Genomic DNA, 20,147 nt, shown 5'->3' with positions numbered 1-20,147 from the left:
TTGTGTTAACCCCTTCATTACAATGTGCTATAAGCACATTGTAATGAATGAGGAGGAAAATTCCCATATACTGCCATACTGTAGTATGGCAGTATATGATAGGATTGATCAGACAACCTAGGGTTAGAGTACCCTAGGGAGTCTGCAAAATAAAAAGTTGAAAAAAAAAAAAAAACCCAAATTTCCTGAACCCGTTAACATAGGGCATGCAACACCATTCTCTCGGACTCTGCATGGTCTGACTGCATCGGAACGCCCCTTTCACAATTTTGTGTCGGGTATAATGCAGCTGTGACACATATGTTAATCCTAAATACACAAGCAATCAGTTTGCACTAAAAAATAAATAAATTAAAAAAAATCTGGGCCAGTGTCTATGGCACTACTGTACAGGGTCAAGCAGTCCCCTTACAAAATGAATGTACCATTTGGCTGCAAGCTCAAACTACCACTTTATTAATTCAGAAAACCAGAACCTCTATTCTTGTGATCAGTAGGGGTGGCAACATTGGTCTATCCATTGGTATACTATCCCCCATTTTGTATCAAATTATCCCATTTTAATTAGTATTTTGTCTCCATGTTATCATCCTATAATGAAAGAAAACATAAACCACTGGCTTTATGGGAACATAGCCTTATTTTTTACCTATAAGGATTTTTCTAGAAATTGTTAACTTTGTTCTATGTTGTTGGCAAGATAAGAAAGCTAGAATAACACAAATTTAATAAATGGAAGCGAGGATAATGAATACAAGTCTGGGGACAAAATAAAAGAGGAACCTAAAAACATAGTGTGAGCTTGGAGCTTTTTAGGTTCAGCCTTGGTTTAAGGCCATTTTGGTCACCCATCACTTGACTACACCTACCGAGTAGGTTCGGGCATAGTCATAGTAAACACAAAGGATGCCAAACTTTTGCCTCCATGTTGTACTTGAACATTCCATGGATCTTTTAACCAAACGGGAATTACACTTTGAAAAGTCCTTCAGGTCACCTCTGCCCCCTGTGCACCAACATGTGGAACAAAAAAAGAAATTTGGATCCTCTACCAATAAATTAGCTTTTCATGAAGCCTCCTACTTTACCTAGAAACAAATACATTTTACTAGCATGAAATAGTGTTTAGGGCTGTACTTTGCTCTATAGAGGTGAAGTTTAAATCTTCAGGAAAACAGTCATGCAAACTAGCTTCTAAAGTTTGAGATTAATAAAAAAAAGTTAGCACTAATTTATTCCAAACCAATTCCATTTTCAGCACTCACAGGCAATTTTACAGAGTAAACCCAAGTACTACTGTATACATCTATTTTGGTACTAAACCCTGATATTACTTTATCCAAGATGCAGTAAACAAAAAATACAAGCCCCACAAATTATGATGCTCAGATAAATCTGCATTGAGTTTTAAACACAGCTTTCCCACTGTGCACATCTCCAAGATTGGCAGTGGCTATAGGCCCTGGGACTCCTAAACTTCAAGCTGTGTTCCTGGGTAGTATGTGCAGTCCAGTTCTCACTTGCGTCTCCTGCCACACATGTATTACTACACAACTTCTAGGATCTGTGACAGTCCTACAAATGTCCTGAAGATCAGCAGGTGTATGAGGCAAGCATGACATTAATGGGCATCTCCGAGTCATCACAGTACTATTCTTCCTATCCTACATATCTATGCATAACACACCACTACTACTCTTATTCTGCATATGGCCACCATACTTCTACTCCTACATTATAAAAATGGCAGGTTCATAGATTAAAGATATGGAAAGTTTCACTCATTTCTCAGAAAACAGCGGTTGTAACCTTTACAAATAGATAGGAAGTAGGAATGCCTACAGAGAGGCCATCTGTAAGTCACTATGTTTTCATGTGCAGGAATTGTTAAGATGTGCTGATCCCAGAGTATAAACTGTATGGTGGTAATATTGGTATACCTGGTTTTAGGGCCCACTTGGATAGGCTCCTCCTCCCATACTGAACGCCCCAGCAACACCTCTGCCTACCACCCATAAAAATAGACAATTTAGAGGGCTGAAATAATAGGAGAACAGATGGTGGCTTTACTATACCCTTTTATTTGAAATGACGTCAGATCAAGTGAAACAAAACAGGTGAAAAAAAAAGCATGCAGATAATCTGCATAAAAAAAAAACGCACATAAAAACCTTGTGTACTGGATGTAATGACAATCTGCAGTGTATGCATATAGCCTAAAGGTAAAATTGCACTGGTCTTCCCCATAGAATCACACTAGGGGAGTCAGGACACAGCAGTACGGTATATGCTGCCATCTTTTTTAGCACTGTACCCCAGAGGCACTTTATCTTTGGACACTATTTATGAAGCATATTTTAAATATCACCTTTGGAAAATTCGTCCAACACCTCAGTGTACACAACATGAATATGTAGCAAAGATGGTGACATATACCATCTACCGGTTATTTTATACAGGTTTTTCTTTATAAATATTGCAGGATTATTGCACATTTCTTATCTATGAAAGTTCCTGAAACACCACCTCCTATGCGCATGAGCATTTGTTCCTCCCTCCCCTTCTCAGCAAATTCTATAGCAACATCAAGCAGCCGGCTGCTGGAGAGGGAGGAGCAGATGCTTCTGCACACAGAAGGTCATAATTATGTCTGCATAATTACAATAAGTCAGAGTATCCAAGCCCAATTATAAAACTTTGTTTACTATAAAAAGAAAAGTACCAAATTTTGGGAGGTTTGGAGATGTGGATAAGAAGAGAGTTATATTTTCTGCAAGCAATTATTCGATTTTCCAGATAAAACACAAGAGCATGGAATAAAATGAACAACTTTTATTAACATAATAAGCAGTTTGATGTTACTATGATGGATTTTTGTACATGCTGCTAAGTTGCTCTATTATTGAAACCAGCTCCGGGTTTCCTCCGAGATCTTTGATGTGTCCATATGCTTCATTTTCTAATTCTCTTAAAGTTTGTCTTGTATATTCAAAAGAGCCCACTTTCTCGAGGTAGTGCACACAATATTTCTTGATGTCTACATTTTCTGTCCTCTGCCGCAATATATTTTGCACCTGAGTGCTTTCAGGCCTTGACCAAATAGCATGTATTGTAGGAAATGAGAACTTGCCTTCTGTCAAATCTTCACAAAAGCTTTTGTTCTCAGTGTACTCTTTGGAGTGCAAGTTTGCATAATCATCTCGAATTTGAAAGAAAAGGCCAAGAGTATTTAATAATGGCTTTAAATCTTTGACATATGAAGAAAACAACTGCATTAAGCCAATGGCTAATCCAAATAGACCCCCTGTCTTCTGCAAGACCATAGCTTTATATTCAGCTTCTGTGGGACATGTATATGTATCTCTCCAGTAAATGTCTAAGCCTTGGCCACGATGGAGTTCAAGCAATTGCTGGGTAAAAACATGGACAGCTTGAGGATGGTTAAGTGTCAAAACCTTCTCCAAACCCAGAAAGTAAACGTAATTTGCAGAATTAATAACCGATGGAACACCATAGATGCTGTGAGCAACTGGAAAACCTCGGCGAAGCTTGGAATTGTCTTCAATGTCATCAATAAGTAGACTGGCATTGTGTAACATCTCTGTAACTTCAATTATAACCTGGCATTGAAACAAGCAAGTCACAGTAAAGAAGTTTATTCACAAGTTTCAATAATTACAGTTGATGAAAAACATGTTTTCAAGATAAATAATTTTTCCAGGTCAAGCTCTGATGCTGATATGGTTAAATATTTCACTAAGGTTTTTCTACACTATAAATAGCCATGTAAACATTTCTAGACAGGTAATAGACACCTAGGGGGGAGATTTACACATGTCCTGTGCCGACATATGAGGAAGCTCCGCCCCATACATCAGGAAGCGCAACCAATCACATCAAGAGAAGATGATGATTTAGGCAATTGCCCCATGAATTAAAGTGTACCTTAATAGGTATCCTATCTCAGAAATACAAGGCACAGGTAGGAATATGGCAATGCTTGTCCCATCCACCATGCCAGGAGCTGGTCATATGTTTCTGTAGAGGAGTGTATGCTACGCTGTTTCCATAAGTATGGAAGCTACACAAGTTCATTGTGTGTAGAGGTGAAAAGGAGTTATGGAAGAAGCATAGAAAAACGCACTTGGTTGCTTCCACATCTGTTACCACCTCAGAGGGGTGTGGACTCACTTATTCTCATCTCAGTCATTAATACCAAAGATGGGAATAACTCTACCAAAATAACAAAAATTTTTAACCCATACCTGAGTTTTATCTTCTGGGACATTTAACCAGTGGTTGAAAGCTTGTGACAACTTTGTTCTGATCTGCTTGCCTAGAAAAAAAAAAACAAAAAACAAAATGTGTCTTACCATCTTTTTCATGTAACCCATACAACAAAAAAATTCAGCCATGGAACGCCATTTAACTAGGTAAAAAGGAAATTTGTCTATATGCCATATGAACAAATAAATAGCAAACAATAAAATACCTGGCAATTGGAGCAGGTACTTGTAAGGCTCTAGTAAGATTCTTTCCGAAGAGCTGGCCATTTTGTAGTTTTCTCCTGAGAGGTGTATGTGAAGATCACCTGAAAAACTATATGAGAGAAAACAAAATGTAAGTCGTTTTATTAAACCCATTCCAAAATATAGAAAATCAAACCTTAGCATAATTAATTAAAAAAAAAAAAAATGTATGTAGAAGCCTTTTATCATATAACAAAAAAAATCTTCTACATTCAGTAGCACCTTAACGGGGTATTCCCAGAAGACAAGTTTCTTAACCCTTTATTGACATTTGACGTAATAGCACTGCATGGTGGGAAGTGCGTTCCTGCATCATGCAGTACTATTACGTCATGCTTCTGGCACCGGCCCCTGAACAGAGCTATTGCCAGAAGCTCTGGGGTGTCATCTATATATTGCTATACAAAAATAAATGAGATTTTCTCTATATCAGTTTCTCTTCAGTAAAATTGTAAAAATATATATGAAAAAAAACGATATAAATGAGGCATCACCGTAATCATTGTGATGTATTGGGGGTGTTTAAAGGGGGAGTGCCCCCGGTACGTCACAATATATGGCGCACATCATTTTGGGAGGCGTTTGGAGGCATACACATCTCTGCCTGTGAGCCAGACACGTGAGGTTTTTTCCACTTATGAACTCTAAACTATGCTAGACTGGCGACTGAGTAAATAGTATGTTTGGAATTTACATACAATGTCTATGGTCTGGAAAATTGGCAGCTACACTGCTATGCTACAATTACTATGAAATTGCTGTTATATGTTGTTCGGGGACCCCCCCCCTTTCCCACAAACACAGGAGTTGGAGGGCACATCGGCAGCAGCCAGCGATTGGCTCAGGCCAATGTTTAGGGCGTTTCCCCAGTGATGTCAGTCCATGCAAGGACATTGACATCACTGGGTCCCCTCTCTTGCTGAGCGGCGCATCGGCTCAACAGCTTGGTCTCTGTGATACAATACTTTGCATCCACTCCCTATAGGGTACTTTTGCCTCCAATGAGTGTATACGTCACTCAGCAGGAGGGATCAGGGTAGAAAGACAGCTATGCCGCCTCCTGCAAGTATCCCGATGCATATGCTGAGAACATGCAAAAAAGAAAAGTAATGTGAACCCAGCCATTTCTGGATCCACGGGCATTACCAGTGCTGCCAATAAAATTTTATGATGGCAAATGATAAAAACAACCATTACTCATCCAGAAAGTGTTCAAGACACATGAAAGTGACTAACAGCTGCAAGTCACCTGAATAATTTCATAATGTCACTGACTAAATGAATGTCTGAGTAAAGTTTTATCATGTTATACAATCTCTGGCCCAAAGCCTATTTACATATAATGCATAGGGATTAGTTGCGCCAGTGTACTGCGTGCAACTTCTTTGTGATTTTCGTTTATGCAGGAAAGTACAATGCAGGTGTGAACAGAGCCTGGGGGTACGGTCAAAATGCATGCGTTTTTACATGTTGGCCATGCTTTTGGCTGGTTTGAAAGAGTTTCTATTCATAACAGGAAGTGTATGCAGCTTTAAAAATGTTAAACACGGCTGCTTCCACTTTCAGCAACGAAGCAAAATACATGCGTTTAAAACCACATCGCAAACGCCACCGGTGGCCACACCCTCAAACACCAAGTGATGTATTTACAGCAAGTTACCAGCTTGTCGAAAATGCTCCCACAATATAATAAAAGTGACTGACCCCTGAGGAAGTTGCATGCTTGTGGCATAAGGCGTGGGCACGTTCCTTCAGCCACACATGCGGGGCTCGGTTTCCCCCCCTCTTTAGCATGACCCGATTCTCATTCACACGTTATGCAGGGACCTGGCACACATTGCGCTACCTAGGATCTGTACTTTGACAGTCGCTTATATTCATTACTGACCATATCCCTTAGGAAATGTACACATGGAGCATTTATGGAAGAGTATTTGTACCTTGATTGATCCCAGCAATACTTGTTTTAGGGGGTTAGTGCCCTTTTCATGTGTGGCCCTACATGGACCTTAGTATCTGTTTTTTTGCGTCTTTGAGAGCCTATACATGTTTTTACACGTTTTAAATGTTTTTATGACTATTTTGTGTATGTCGTCAGAGAACTCTTTAAATAAAGTTTGTTATTTTTCACTTATACACACACTTCCTTGTTTCTTATTCACAAATTGCACAAAATACAACCATGGGGCATGGTCATAAGTCATAGTTTGCACCAAAAAAAAATGCCTTTTGCCACATTTATCAAGCGTTTAAAGGGGCTGTCCGAGCCCATAAAAAAATAAAAACATTGGTGGCCAGGAGGGGGCTGCCAATCATAGAAAACCCCTTCTGCCTGACACAGATATCCCCGCTGTAAGGCCAGTGACCTGGGTTAGTAGTATCACATGCTCTCAGATGGAGGGGGGGGGGGGGGAGCAGTATGTATGAATAAATTAGTGTTTATTTTCAAAAATTTCTCACATCTGCACCATGCATTTTCCCATGAGGATTGAATTGATAAGCCAAGTTCCAAAGACTCCTATTTAGCAGGGCCCAGCTCCTTCATAAATGTTTAATAACAAGGTATTAAAAGTTTACAATAGTAAAAACACTTTCCCTTCACACTGTGTGCTGAAACTTCCTCTTGTTACAGTGGGATTACATCAGGCAGAGGGAGGAGGAAGTGCTAAGGGAGGAGATAGGGAGGTTGAGACTGTAACAGCCTGTGAAGACAGAACAGGGAGCGACTGTGGTAACACCCCCAGAGCACTTCAGGCTCATTAGCAGAGTTTTAAAAGTTTATATTAGAAGGAAAAAGGCTACAGTTAAAGGACACCTGTCATCAGGTCTGTGTCAATAGTCCTGTCACCTCTACCTGTTGGAGCAGCTCACAAGGATCCCATCACAGCCTTTATCTAGTTAATTCATACATTAATCATTATAAAATCATCTTTTCTTTATTATGTAAATGAGGCTAGTCACATGATCAGAGGCAGTGATGTCACCTCTGTTACGCCTCCCCTCTCCTCCCCCTGCTCAAGTCTGTGTGTATGTATAGTAAAGCATGGCTAGTGTGTGTGCTGCATCTGCTGACAGGCTGCATCCTCCTAATACACAGAGACACACACATCAGCTACACAAGTACCTGACATGTTCTGCTATAACATGGCTGCATCCTGGAGCTGCTGTATCTCTCCTATACACACACAGGCTGCAGCACTCACTGAATCTTATGCGGCTGGTTTTGAAAAAGAACAATGGGGATCCTGACGTTTTAAAATTTGCGGGCATAGAAAAGGTGGAATGTGGTCCTGAGGGTGGGGACCGCTCTCTCAATCTGTTACGGTGTGAGAGCAGATGCATCATGAAATTTGGGGCGATGGGGGCTTAATGACCGCAATGACATGAAGGTCTTTCTCTAAGTCCTTTAGAGCAGATACTTAAACATCATGCTAAGTGTACAATACACTATCGTGTCTTCTTATGGTGTATGTTTTTATCAGGTAACATGGTCTAGACATTGACCTCTCACCCATATATACATCACTTATTTTGCTATTGAATTGGACTCCCGTTTGCCTGTACAGCTGCTACCGCCCAATATTGGAGCAGCATAGGTTTTTTGTCTGGATTTTGGAGTCCAGGAAGAGCGGAATATGTTTCATTAGATTGTTTATCGTTGCCATAACGACGAGTGCATGCTTCCTCCCCCTTATATCCGGTGAGGCGCACACACGCGTCGTCACTGCCTTGAGAAAGCGCCGGCTGGCGCGAAACGGCTGGCGCTTTGCGGCACTGTGTGTCCCCCCTGTGTACCCTCCATATGAACTCTGAATAAAGAAACTTACTTTCACGCTTGGTGAGTGCCACTTCGTTTTCTACCTTGATGGACAGGCTGCAGGGGGTGTGGCCACCAGCACATGGAGCAGCCATTACATGGAGCAGCTGTCAGTCAAGCACTGGCTGTGCCTCCCACTCATGAATAAGGTGGACAGCTTGAATTTGCATATAGCTTTAGGACCTCATTGCTTAGGTTTACAGGCATGTAGAGGGACAATGAAGGGATAGAGGCAATAACCATGCGTTTGGCTTGTTTTAATGCGTTTCACAGCTGCCTACACTTCCAGAATTGAAGATAAGCAGGATCAAAGCAGCCAAAAAAATTATGTAAACCTACAAAAACGCATGCATTTTCTGTCCGTTTAAAAAGGACCCAAGAATGCACAGTGTGACCGCACTCTCAGGCTGCGTTTTGTTTGCATTTAACGCAAAAGAGATTTTACACTTCAGGAAATAAAGATAAATGGGTTTTTAAATGGAGAGAAAATGCATGTGTTTAACCCCTTGACGCGCTTTGCCATAGCTGTATAGCACAGAGTTGCAGGAAGTGTATGAAGAGGGCTTACGGGCTGAACCCTCTTCATACACAGGAAGGGGTTGTTGCATATTGCAGCAAACCCCCGACGGTAATAACCGTGGTCGGTGCTTGCACCGATCACGGCTATTAACTCTTCCAATGCCGCCAGCAAAGCTGCAAGAGCCATTTAAAAGACGGCAGTGCCAGCATCTTGGATCCGATCGTCACTCCCCCGAACGTTATTGGGAGGCAGTGAATGGTTGCCAAGACCGCCTTGGGTCTTTGTAATGAATCTTCAGAAACCAGACAGCCTCGGGTCTGACAATGAGTCAGTGTCTCATTGTAATGTATACTGTTCAGAAATGCCATATACTGCAATACAGCACATTAAATTTCCAACATATAGGTGTCGTCTTTAAGTCGGTTGTTCATAAGTCGGGAACTGCCTACACAGTCACTATGTAGTGCAATTTTAACACAGAAAACAAGCCCTCACACAGCTCTCTACATGGAAAAATAAAAAAAGTTATGGATTTTTGAAGATGGGGAGTGAAAAATGAAAACTCAAAAACAGCCTGGTCATCAAGGGAGAAAAATAAACAGACCCATCCCTTCCACAGAAAAGCTCTTGCGGGGGCTTAGACATAGATAAATCACTAGATTTAACAAGTCGTGTCAGATAAAGGGCACATTCACATGGCCGTATGCGGGGACGTACATGCGGCCGCAAATTTGCCCATAGACGGCAATAGCGGCGCGGCGCAGATGCGGTGCCACACATGTGTGGCACCGATCCGGCCCGCACACCGCAAAAAGATAGAGCATGCTCTATCTTTTGGCGTGTGTGCGGCCGTGCGCCGCTATTCTCTATGGAGGGAGGAGGGGCTGCCTCCTCCTCCTCTCCAGCACACGGCGGTATGCCCGCACGGCGGGCATACCGCTGTGTGAATGTACCCAAATACTAATTAGTCGCTGATGAAGTTCCAGGGGAGTCCATCAGTTATTGTGCCGGCTGCTAAGATATAAGAACTACATACTTCCTCCTTGATCAAGTCATGTAGCAAGGCCAGGAGGGAGGAGGGTTTTTGAGTTACCATTTCTTAGAACAAAAGAAGCACAACTGGGCTTTCATAAGAAGTCAGCACTTTGTACTCCCTGAGATGGGTTTTCTGGATGGTCTTTCTAGCCATGATATGGGGTAACACAAAAAATATGCTGTGCCCAGCCACCATTTCCAAAATCTCCCCCCTCCTCAGCTCAGCAGTCACATGACCACAGGAAGAGGAATGCAGCTATACAGTACATACTGTACATCTGAAGAACCAAAAGAGGAAATCCGCTGTCTTACATGACATGCAGTCCAGCGTGTGCACCAAGGAGGCTGGGGCCGGGGCCCCCTGGGGCCGGAGAAGAAAAGCTTTTTCTGGCTGTAGCCCTCTGCCCCAGCTGGCAGACCCCTCTCTGGTGGTGCTGTCCTGGTGAAAGAAAATGCATCCAATTTGGTGCACGGCACTGCAACATAGACCACAGTTTTCCAAGATAAACCGCACACAAACGCTATAGCCATACAAGGCTCTAAATAGTTAGGAAAACTGGCACAAAACATGTGAGTTTGTTCATTTAGCAGTTCTGGCGTTCATACACAACCATGACTAGCTTTCCAGGTTTGGTTGTATATACTGATCTATCAATGAGGGTGGCAGTTTGGGCATGCGTTTAGACATAGGCTGCTGTGACATGGTAGCACTGGGGCGGGCCAGCGGGTGACTTGTATTATCCAAATGCTGATCACGTGTTCCCATACAAATGCGATAGACCCTGGCCCCTTCCCAGTTAGTTTTAATTCCATTTCAACACGCTAACGTGTGACAGGACCAGCATGTGGCAACACACATGCATTTTACATGTCACCATGCGTTTACCTGCTTTTCTTCTGATGACAGAAGCTCAAAGGGAACCTGTCACCAGGAGACCCATTTTTAGCACTCCCCCAGTTCCCACAGAGCATAGTACATACACTGTCAAAGTGTTTTTGTATTTAAAATTGGTTTTACAGAAAAAAAGATATGTTATATTGTACCTTTCATTAGCATCTGCTGTGTGACTAGGCAGTTGCCAAATGGGAGGGTCTGGAAAGGAGCAGTTCCCCCACCCATCCACCCTCCCTTGGGGAACAGCTTCTCCATGTGACCTTTTCAAATATATGAAAACACCCATCACTGGGCTTAGCGACGCCCCCTGCTCCTCTACAGCCAATCCCGAGTGAGGGGAGTTATTCAAATATTTGAAAAGGTCACACTGGGGGAGTGCTAAAAATGGGTCTCCTGGTGACAGGTTCCCTTTAAGCAGCTGAGAAAGTGTCAACTCTCTGTGTACACCGTGTTGTACTGATGCATGCACACTGTATTGTGCAGAGCGTGGGATCAGACCCACATACTGAGCCACTTCATGGGCTGTACACACTCGTCTGAAGCCAACCTTACCCTGTTAAATTTTTCTATATGTAGCCAAGTCTTTCGCATCTGTGCCTGATGCTGCAGGGCAAGTGTTGCATACAGTAGTAGAAGCCCTTCTACTAGACTATGCGGAGTTATACCATCACTACAAGAAAGTATTTGTTTCTACATGTGCTGGGGCTGCACAAAGCTACAGTCATGGTGTACACAGCCACCACCCAATGCACATAGGGCCATGACAGGACGCGACAATAACGCCATCGGATGTACCCCAGAAGCTTTTTATCATTTCTGATAATCCTTTATGGCGTCAACATCCTGGAAGACAATTCTCTTCATGATACAATGTGTTGCCCTGCGCTGCCTGCGCTCCTGCTTATAGAGACTTGTTCACACAGCTAGGATTTATGCAAATCCCACTACGCAGTGTCCAGTCATGTGTAGCCTATGAAAGTTCACACGTACATGACAATCCACATTGGATGAGGTAATAACAATAACAGGGAGTCCCTAAAGCGCTACACCCTAGCGGACGCCGGCGCATCGCAACTCACCCGCCCGCGAATACTTCTCCCGTCTCCGCGCCTAAGTTCTCTCCGGCCCCGAGCAGCCCGAACACTGCGGACCCGCCCTCCACATCCGAGCAGGCAGCGCTACTCACTGACCGTGCGCAGCAGCAGGGTGGGGATATAGTAGGAGGGGGAGAAGCTTTACCGCACCGGCTACTTCTGTTTGCTCTTGGGACTTGTAGTTTATGTAAGGCAGTGACCGCAAGGTGAGGAGCGATAGGCGCACTACATTTCCCATGATGCCGCACTTTCGTTTCTGTAAAACAAATGGGAAGCATAGGAAGAAACTCGTCGCTAGCCAATAAGCGCAGTACAGGGGCTGTCCCGGGGCTGACAGTTAGAGGAATCGGTGGGCGGAGCTCAGCAGCTTGGGATGACGGCACGGCTCGGTGTGTGAGGAGGGAGGGGGAGTAGCGCTCGGCAAGACGCGGACGAGGCTGATGATCGCGCATCTTCTGTGCTGTAACCTTGCGCTTGGGGCCGGGGGCAGCCGCCGCCGCTGATGGGGAGACGTTAGGGACTAGCGGTGGAGCAGGTGCGGGAGTGCTGAGTTCTGGACGTAGCGGAGGAGACGGGCACAATCCTGGGAGATGTAATGGTCACTGGTGTCCGCTGCGCACGACGCTTCTACACGGTGGATGAACAAAAGGGAAGAAACGGCGGAGTCCCAGTAGCTCGGCGCTAGTGCCGTCACCTCACCCCCGTGTGGCCGGGGGCTGCTCGGATCTCCATAACGTTGTGTCTCTACGTCATGTGAAGAGCACAGGTGGAATCAGTGTGAGCTGCTCCCCCGATCACACGAGCTCCATCATCCCCATCCGAGGCCTGCTGCACCGTCTGCCCCCATGCCGCCGGGCGCCATCGAGGCTGCTGCAGAACCTCTTTGCGGGCTGAGCACTCATCCAGTGTCTGCAGAGTGAGAGGAGGCTGCCTGCTTGTCACTCACCCCTGGATCCTGCTGGAGTCTCTGCCTTTTGTTCCTGGATGTGACCGGCATCTGCTCATCCCATGGAAGTAAACAAATCAGTAAGTTTCCATTAGCCTTTGTTTACTATGGATGTGGGGACAGCACTATGTCTGTCTGTGTATGGATGAGGAGATTGCAGTGCTGGGAGGGAGGGGAGGTATACTCTATATGTGACTGCAGAGAAATAACCCATAGGAGATCAGCCAACAATGCCAGGGCACATACACAGGTGCCACCAGCAGCCCGGATCATCTGTGCACATAACAATGGATGAGGAGCTCTCCTATAGCTTTTTCATTTTCTTGTTTTTATAGAAGGAAGTGACGATACATTTGGTTACAGTTCAGGTTTTATTAGTACAATGCTGGAAAATATGATTGATATGATGGATCTCTGGTGCTGGGATCAGTCATCTTTACATTGGAACTGAGAGCCCAAGTGATGAATGCAGAAGAAGTGCTAGGAGACAATAAAACCCTCTCCAATCTGAGCAGAATGAGATCTCATGAAATCCGTCTGTCAGTACAAAGTGTATGTGTATATAATATATAGTAAAATAGAGGAGTGTGTTATATCTTTTTAGACGGATGGCCTTAAGTAGCACATTTATATAAATATTTTGAATGAATGTTTCTTCTTTTCATCTAAACATAAGTAATAAGTGTTGTCTGTGCTATTGACATCTCCCACTCCATGACCACAAAGGCTGTATTGTTCTGTACCGTACATATATGATATTCCATAGATGTCACGTCACTGCACTCAAAATGACACAGAAAAACATCCAGAATTATCCCAGTGACCCTCACTTCAACAGTGTTGTGTTGTTTTCAGCAGATATTTTTGCTATATCTTTACTACATAATTTAATATTTTTGATTAAAAAAATAACAATACAGAATCTTTCATCCGCTGTTTTTCTCATTGTACCTTTATTTTTTTTTAAATGGCTCGAGTCACTTCCACGGTTTACTATAAAAAATGAAAGTTGTTTTGAATTCCTGGTACTTTTATTCTTCCTTGTGTTTTGTGTCTGAATGGAGGAGGGGCACTTCCATGTCTGAGAGATCGTAAATCGCCCGTTCTACCATTGTCATGCTGAACAACAAACATCTATGTTAACTCCTATAATGTACATATCTGTATATAAGACACAGGGATGTGCTGCCGACCAGCTGCTCAGTACTACTTTGTATTGGCATTTCCTCTAATTGGCTTGTGTTTGGCTTATTAGGTAGCGGTGTTGATGCCAATATTCCCTTTATCTACTGTCACCCATAGCTGCTACTGGTTTTTACTGGAACATTGTAGAAATCTCTGCATATAGTATACCTAGAATATCCTCTTAATAAACTCTCCAACTCCTTGCTGCATCCTGTTCTGTTGCAATGCAGCTTAACCCCATGTAGATAATGTTTCTACTAACACTGGTCTAGATGCAGCTTGGGTGCATGTATTAATACTGATGTACTGTACCACTTGGAATGTAAGCTACACTTTCCTTCTCCGTGTTAGGAAAAGTGGTAGAGGATGCTCAACAAATAAGCTGTTTTGCCTAAATGTCAAAATTGACAAAGCCACATTAGAAATATGGTACAGTAGGGTAGATTTGTTAAAGACGCAAGTTTGCCAGTGTGAGTAGTGCAACATAAAGTTATTAAAACATTTGCCTCTTAATAATTTGACACATTTTGGGCTGTCCTAAAGTTGTTTATTTTATTGGGCTCTCTAAATGTTTTAGGCTACCTTCCCCTCCCCCCTCTGAGCAAGCCACAACCACTTTACCAGCTTGTGCTGAATGAGATGGGGAAAAGATTTATATTGTTGCCCAAATAGACCCTTTTTGTGGCTACACCAGTATAACCTCAAACTTGATCTCCTAGCAACTGATAACAAATATGCAATAAATAAATATATGTGTAAATAAATATGTTTATATTTTACATAAACCCCTTTTAATATTGAAGTTTTTTTTTCTTCTTAATAGTCATGTATGTCTTACTGTCTAGCTGCTCTATTTCTGCAGTCTATATCTGTAGTTCACGGTCCACTCAGAGCTGGTGGGTGGAAAGCTAGCTGCTGTAAATCATAGAGCTTCTATGTAACCTAAGAAATTTCTATGTAAAGAGCAGGTTAGGAAGGAGGTAGAAAGAGTTAAAGGGAACCTGTCATCAGAAATTGTGCTAATAAACCACTACCAGTATGTTGCTGAGCAGATTCTAGATCATGTTTCTTTCATGGCCTGGTGTGGTGGCATCATCCAGAAAATCAACTTCGAAGTGAGATGTAAATTGGTTTTATAAAGTCAAGAAAGCGGAGAGTTTAACACTGAAGTCATGCTTTCCCTGCCTTAGAGTGCTCCTTCACTGTAATATATGGTCATTAGGACATTGTTGACTAGATCTTCTGAAGTCCGGCACATGCTGTCAATCACATGGAAAGGGATGTGCCGATACAGGGAAAGCTCGATTTCAGTGTTTAATTTCCCGCTTCCTGACTTGATAAAACTGATTAACCTCTCACTTCAAAGTTGATTTTCTGGAGGATGCCACCAACCTGGGTCATGAAAGAAACATGATATAGAAACTGTTCAGCTGCTTGACAACATACTGGTATTGGTTTATTAGGCCAATTACTGTTGGCAGGTTCCCATTAAAAAATAAGGGAAGTAAAGTTTGATATCTGTATTTTTGAATTGGGTAAAGCTTTCAGCCTATGATCCGCCTCCATACCCCCCTTACCGACGGCATGATGCACCATTCCGTCATGGGTCATTAAAGTGTTAATAACATGAAGTTGGATAGGATACCCGGTCATATGTGAAAATGGCACTGTGCTGCAGGGGCACCTGGTTGTCAAGGCTGCTCCTGACATTTCTGGGGTGAATATGACCCAAGATGAAGGAGACCATGCTTCCACTTTGGTATATGATTGATTAACGGACGCAATTGGTGCCAGCACTGATAATGGCTTTTGTCCATGTTCATGGGGGTATTGCCAGCTTGCCTACTCATTGAGGTCTACATAAAATTTTCTAGGCAAGATCTGTGAAAAAAGAATGTTTAGAAGAAAATTGTAGGTTTTCAGACTATTGATCATGTTGTGTTACCTTATCAAAGACAGGATTACAAAAATAGACATTTGAGAACTGTTTATTTACTATATACTGTCACATGGAAAATTTAAAAAATAATATTCAAAAAAATCCTAAAAAACATAAATCATAATTTCCTTTTTAATGGAGTGTGTCTATTTTTTTCCCTTTGACTAATTTAAAATAAGATTTAAAAAACCCCAAACCCAATATTTTAGTTTTCTTATTTGTTTTAACCCCTTCCCGCACCCTGACGTGATACTACGTCATAGGATGCGGGTCGTTCCCGCACCTTGACGTAGTATCACGTCACGGCGATCGCCTGGGCTCAGAAGCTGAGCCCGTGCGATCGTCGCAGGATCCCGCAGTAACAGCCAGGATTGCGACTATCGCGATTCCGGCTGTTTAACCCTATAGACGCCAGCGTCTATGGTGAATCGCCGCCATGGCAACCCTGAAGCCCGATGAGGACCACAGGGTTGCCTTCACTAGAAGCCTGTTAGGATTGTGCTTACAGCACGATCTAACTGTGCTGATGTCAGCCTATGCAGAATGCGTAGGATGACTATGTAATATGCTGCAAAACATTAGTATTGCAGTATATTACAATGAACAAGTGATCAAATGATCACTTGTTCATGTCCCACCCTGGGACAAAATAAAACCGCAAAAAAAAGTTTAAAAAAAAAGTGCAATTAAAAAAAATTATTAAAAAAGAATAAAGGTCCCTTGAAGTCCCATCCTATGCAATAATCCAATAAAACATAAAAAAGTTAAAATCACCAAAAAACCCACAACATATTGGGCATCACAACGTCCGTTACAACCCATACAATAAAATAAAATTGTCACTGAACCCGTACAGTGAACGGCGTTAAAAAAAAACACACAAAAAAGCTTGCAAAAATTATGAAATTTTCACATCTGACCTCATAAAAAGCGCATAAAAAGTAATCAAAAAGTAATATTTACCCCGACATGATACCCAGAAAAAGTGCAGCTTGTCCCGCAAAAAATAAGCTCTAAACCAGCTCTGTAAACAAAAAAATATAAATGTTCTGCCCATTGTTACATGGTGATACAAAAACAAGCACATTTCTCACAAAATGAGTTCTATATTCTGCAAAACAAGTTAACCATAAAAAAGCCATATCAATGGGGTATCGCTGTAATCGTGATGACCCATAGAATAAAAATAACACATTATTTTTATGGTATGGTGAACGTCCGACGACAAAAATGCTAAAAACCATAAAAAAGAATTAATGATTTTTTTAACCTCCACCAAGAAAGAGTTAAAGGGATATTCCAGGAATCAGCAACATGCATATACAAGTGGGCACTCAAAATATAAGCTAATGTGTAATTAGTTGTTATTTAAAATTTTGCTTCCCTTAGCAGAAAATGCTGATGACATAGACTGTAATGAAGAATTAAAATGTTACTGGCCCTTTAATCAGTCCGTTAATTTCCTCCGCGCGGTCCGTTGCAGGACAGAAGATGGCTGCTGGTCACATGTCCACATCACATGTCCTGCAGCTGCCTGGGCAGGGTCATGTGATCACCACTACGTTTGGCTGTAGTCGGTTGGTTGCAGTGCATCCAGTATGGTCAGTGTTGTGGTGATGGCAGTTACACATCATTACTATGGTAACAGAGCAAGAAAACCTGTTATATCATCACTGGGAACATAGCATAAGAGGGAGGAGGAGTTACTGAGAACTAAAGGATCATGGAACTCGTAGTTTCCAGTGGCGGCCATCTTAGTGATAACTCCACCTACTTTAGAGAGGCCATAAATTTTGTAAATCATAAAATCATATTATTTTAGCTCTGTTTTGTGACTAATGACATTGAGTATTGTTGTATTCATTTATTTATATCATCATGGGTTTTTGTGTCAGACGTTCATATTCCCGGAATACCCCTTTAATAAAATCTGATTATTAGCTATTGAGCCACCCTGTAAATGATGTACCTGAAAAGTGGATCTCATCCACAAAAAAAATCTCCCATATATCCAAATTGCAAAAAATAAACATTTTATAGCCTGTAAAATGTGACATTGCAGATCTGCTGTGAATGGTGCAGCTTCCCTTCTATGACCGGTTGTGCGCCCATACAGCAGTGACCACCATATATGGAGCATCCTCATACTCGGGAGAAATTGGGTATAAATTTTTTTGGAGTTTTTTGTCATTTAATACTTTGTAACTGTTTAATTTTTGGCAAAAATTTATATATTGTCTAAAAAAAATTACAGCTTGTAAATTACACCTCCATATTGTTTAACCCATGTGAAGCATCTAAAGGGTTAACATACTTCTTAAAGTTGATTTTTTTACACACTGAGGTGTGTAGTTTCTAAAAAGGCGTGATTTATGGGGTTTTACTGCTGTTTAGGCCTCCCAAATTCAGTTAAAGCTGAGAAGGAGCCTCTAAATAAGGTTTTGGCGATTTTCATAAAAATGAGAAAAATTGCACCCAAAATTCTGAACCTTCTAACAACCTACAAAAGAGAGAGGAGGTATAAAACCCTATGCCAATATAAAGCAGACATTCCGCAAATGTTAGTTATGAAGTTACTTGGGTGCTATGACTATCTGGCTGAAAAGCAGAAAATTTTGAACTTTGAAAATGAATAATTTTAAGAAATTTTTGCCAAATTTCATTTTTTTTTCATAACTAAACACACAATATTTCATCAAAATTTTTCTATTACTTTGAAGTGCAATGTGTGATGGAAAAATAATCTCAAAATCCCCTGGTTAAGTTAAAGCGTCACAAAGTTATAATGACACAGGGCAAATTTTAAAAATCAGGCCTGGTCCTAAAGGTCTAAAATGGCATAGACACGAAGGAGTTAATGTTTTGATCTTCTGCTTATGGGGGCTGCCATCTTGCCTGAGCTCTAGTAACAGCCTTTCGTGATATGTTTTTACAACAGCTTTATGGCAGCAATGTTCTAGACTCATGGCGGTCTGTGGAGAGTTCTGTAGATATGCTCTGTGCAAAAACGAGCTTCAAAGTAAACCTGTCACCTGCACTCCCCCGCACACAGGCACACCGTACCTTTTAGATATCTTTATAAATGTTGAGGGGGAATGAGGGAGTTGAGAGAGATGATGGTTGTCTGACTTGCTGAAGAGAAATTGGCTCCGTCAATTCCGGCTTCCTAAGGAATTCTTTTCAGCGTGTTAAACACTGCTGATGTCTCCCTCATCCCCCCCCCCCCCTCCCTCATTCCTGATGGGGGGGGCCAAGTTCGAGGTGTTAGCTAAAGGTTGGAGGCAAGGTAGCGTTAAAAGGACATTGGCAACATGTACACATGTCCAGAAATTATACGGATTATGTGCTGTACATGGAAAACACAGAAAGAATGTTTCAGTAGAGATTGAGGATGTGACTAATACTTTATAGTGTATCATCAATTTTTGAACTATATAACCTTGGATATCGAATTGTATATGCAGTAGTCCAAATGCTAAAGATTTCACCTACATTCCCTGTAATAATTCTTCCATATACATAGAAAACAAATTATATATTAGTAATTATATAAATAATTGTATAAAATTATTTATGACCTAACCTCCTCCTATCTTATGCACTCTTCAGTTTTGAAGTATGGCTGTGTCTTATGATCAGACATTGATTAAATATTGAAAAGATATTACATGGAGTTGAATGTTGTGACCCTTGACAATCGCTAAAGCTGAGCATGGAAAGTTTTGTGCCACTTTGTCTCCTGTCGACTGCTTGTGTTACTTGTGTGTTGTAGCCAGTTATTAACACCCTCACCATCCGTATACATCAATGCCCTATGCCCAAAGTTCTAGTAAGTTTAAATCTTATTTGTCTCAAAAACTGGTAAATGTAATCCTAAAAATTGGGCCTGTGCATCCGCTACTAGGAGGAGACACAAAATAAGTGACCTTTGTTCCTTGCAGTGATATTATATATATTTGGCCTCGTTATACACAGGAGAGTCTTTTTTTTTTTTTTTTAATTGGAATTACTGTATTTGAAAAGGTTATGAAATTGATTTACAAATTAATAAACAAAAGAAAATTTAATAGGTAACATTCTTATTTTTCTCTAACAGTAACATTTATATTCTCTAACATTTAAAAAAAAAAAAAAAAAAACAATTTATCAACCCTTGAGATTATTTATATAGGAAACAAGACATTTTA

At 41.6% G+C, this 20,147-nt stretch overlaps 2 protein-coding genes across 5 annotated transcripts in view; one reads left to right on the top strand and one right to left on the bottom strand.

Moving 5' to 3' along the window:
* Nucleotides 1-2,817: 2,817 nt before the first annotated feature.
* Nucleotides 2,818-12,059, bottom strand: GGPS1 (geranylgeranyl diphosphate synthase 1). Of its 3 annotated transcripts, XM_072141257.1 has the most exons (5): nt 11,876-12,029; nt 10,214-10,340; nt 4,493-4,599; nt 4,266-4,336; nt 2,818-3,620 (listed from the first exon to the last, which is right to left on the bottom strand). In XM_072141257.1, exons 3-5 carry the CDS (start codon nt 4,551-4,553, stop codon nt 2,862-2,864), a joined length of 891 nt encoding a protein of 296 aa, XP_071997358.1. In that variant the 5' UTR covers nt 4,554-4,599; nt 10,214-10,340; nt 11,876-12,029; the 3' UTR covers nt 2,818-2,861. The 3 variants fall into 3 exon arrangements, with proteins under 3 accessions (XP_071997358.1, XP_071997359.1, XP_071997357.1); XM_072141258.1 differs by lacking the exons at nt 10,214-10,340; nt 11,876-12,029 and adding an exon at nt 12,036-12,059; XM_072141256.1 differs by lacking the exon at nt 10,214-10,340.
* A 115-nt stretch (nt 12,060-12,174) lies between these two features.
* ARID4B (AT-rich interaction domain 4B) overlaps nt 12,175-20,147 on the top strand; it is an 87,937-nt gene continuing 79,964 nt past the window's right edge. Inside the window, exon 1 of one of the 2 annotated variants that reach the window (XM_072141251.1) lies at nt 12,175-12,916. The gene's annotated coding sequence lies outside the window, so the exon portion shown is untranslated. The remainder of the gene's footprint in view (nt 12,917-20,147) is intronic. The other variant, XM_072141250.1, reaches the window with a different exon arrangement.

The sequence above is a fragment of the Engystomops pustulosus genome, chromosome 3 (genome assembly GCF_040894005.1).
Source record: "Engystomops pustulosus chromosome 3, aEngPut4.maternal, whole genome shotgun sequence".
NCBI lineage: Eukaryota > Metazoa > Chordata > Amphibia > Anura > Leptodactylidae > Engystomops > Engystomops pustulosus.
The sequence above is the reverse complement of the archived record's forward strand: the minus strand, read 5'-3'. Positions and strand labels throughout refer to the sequence as shown.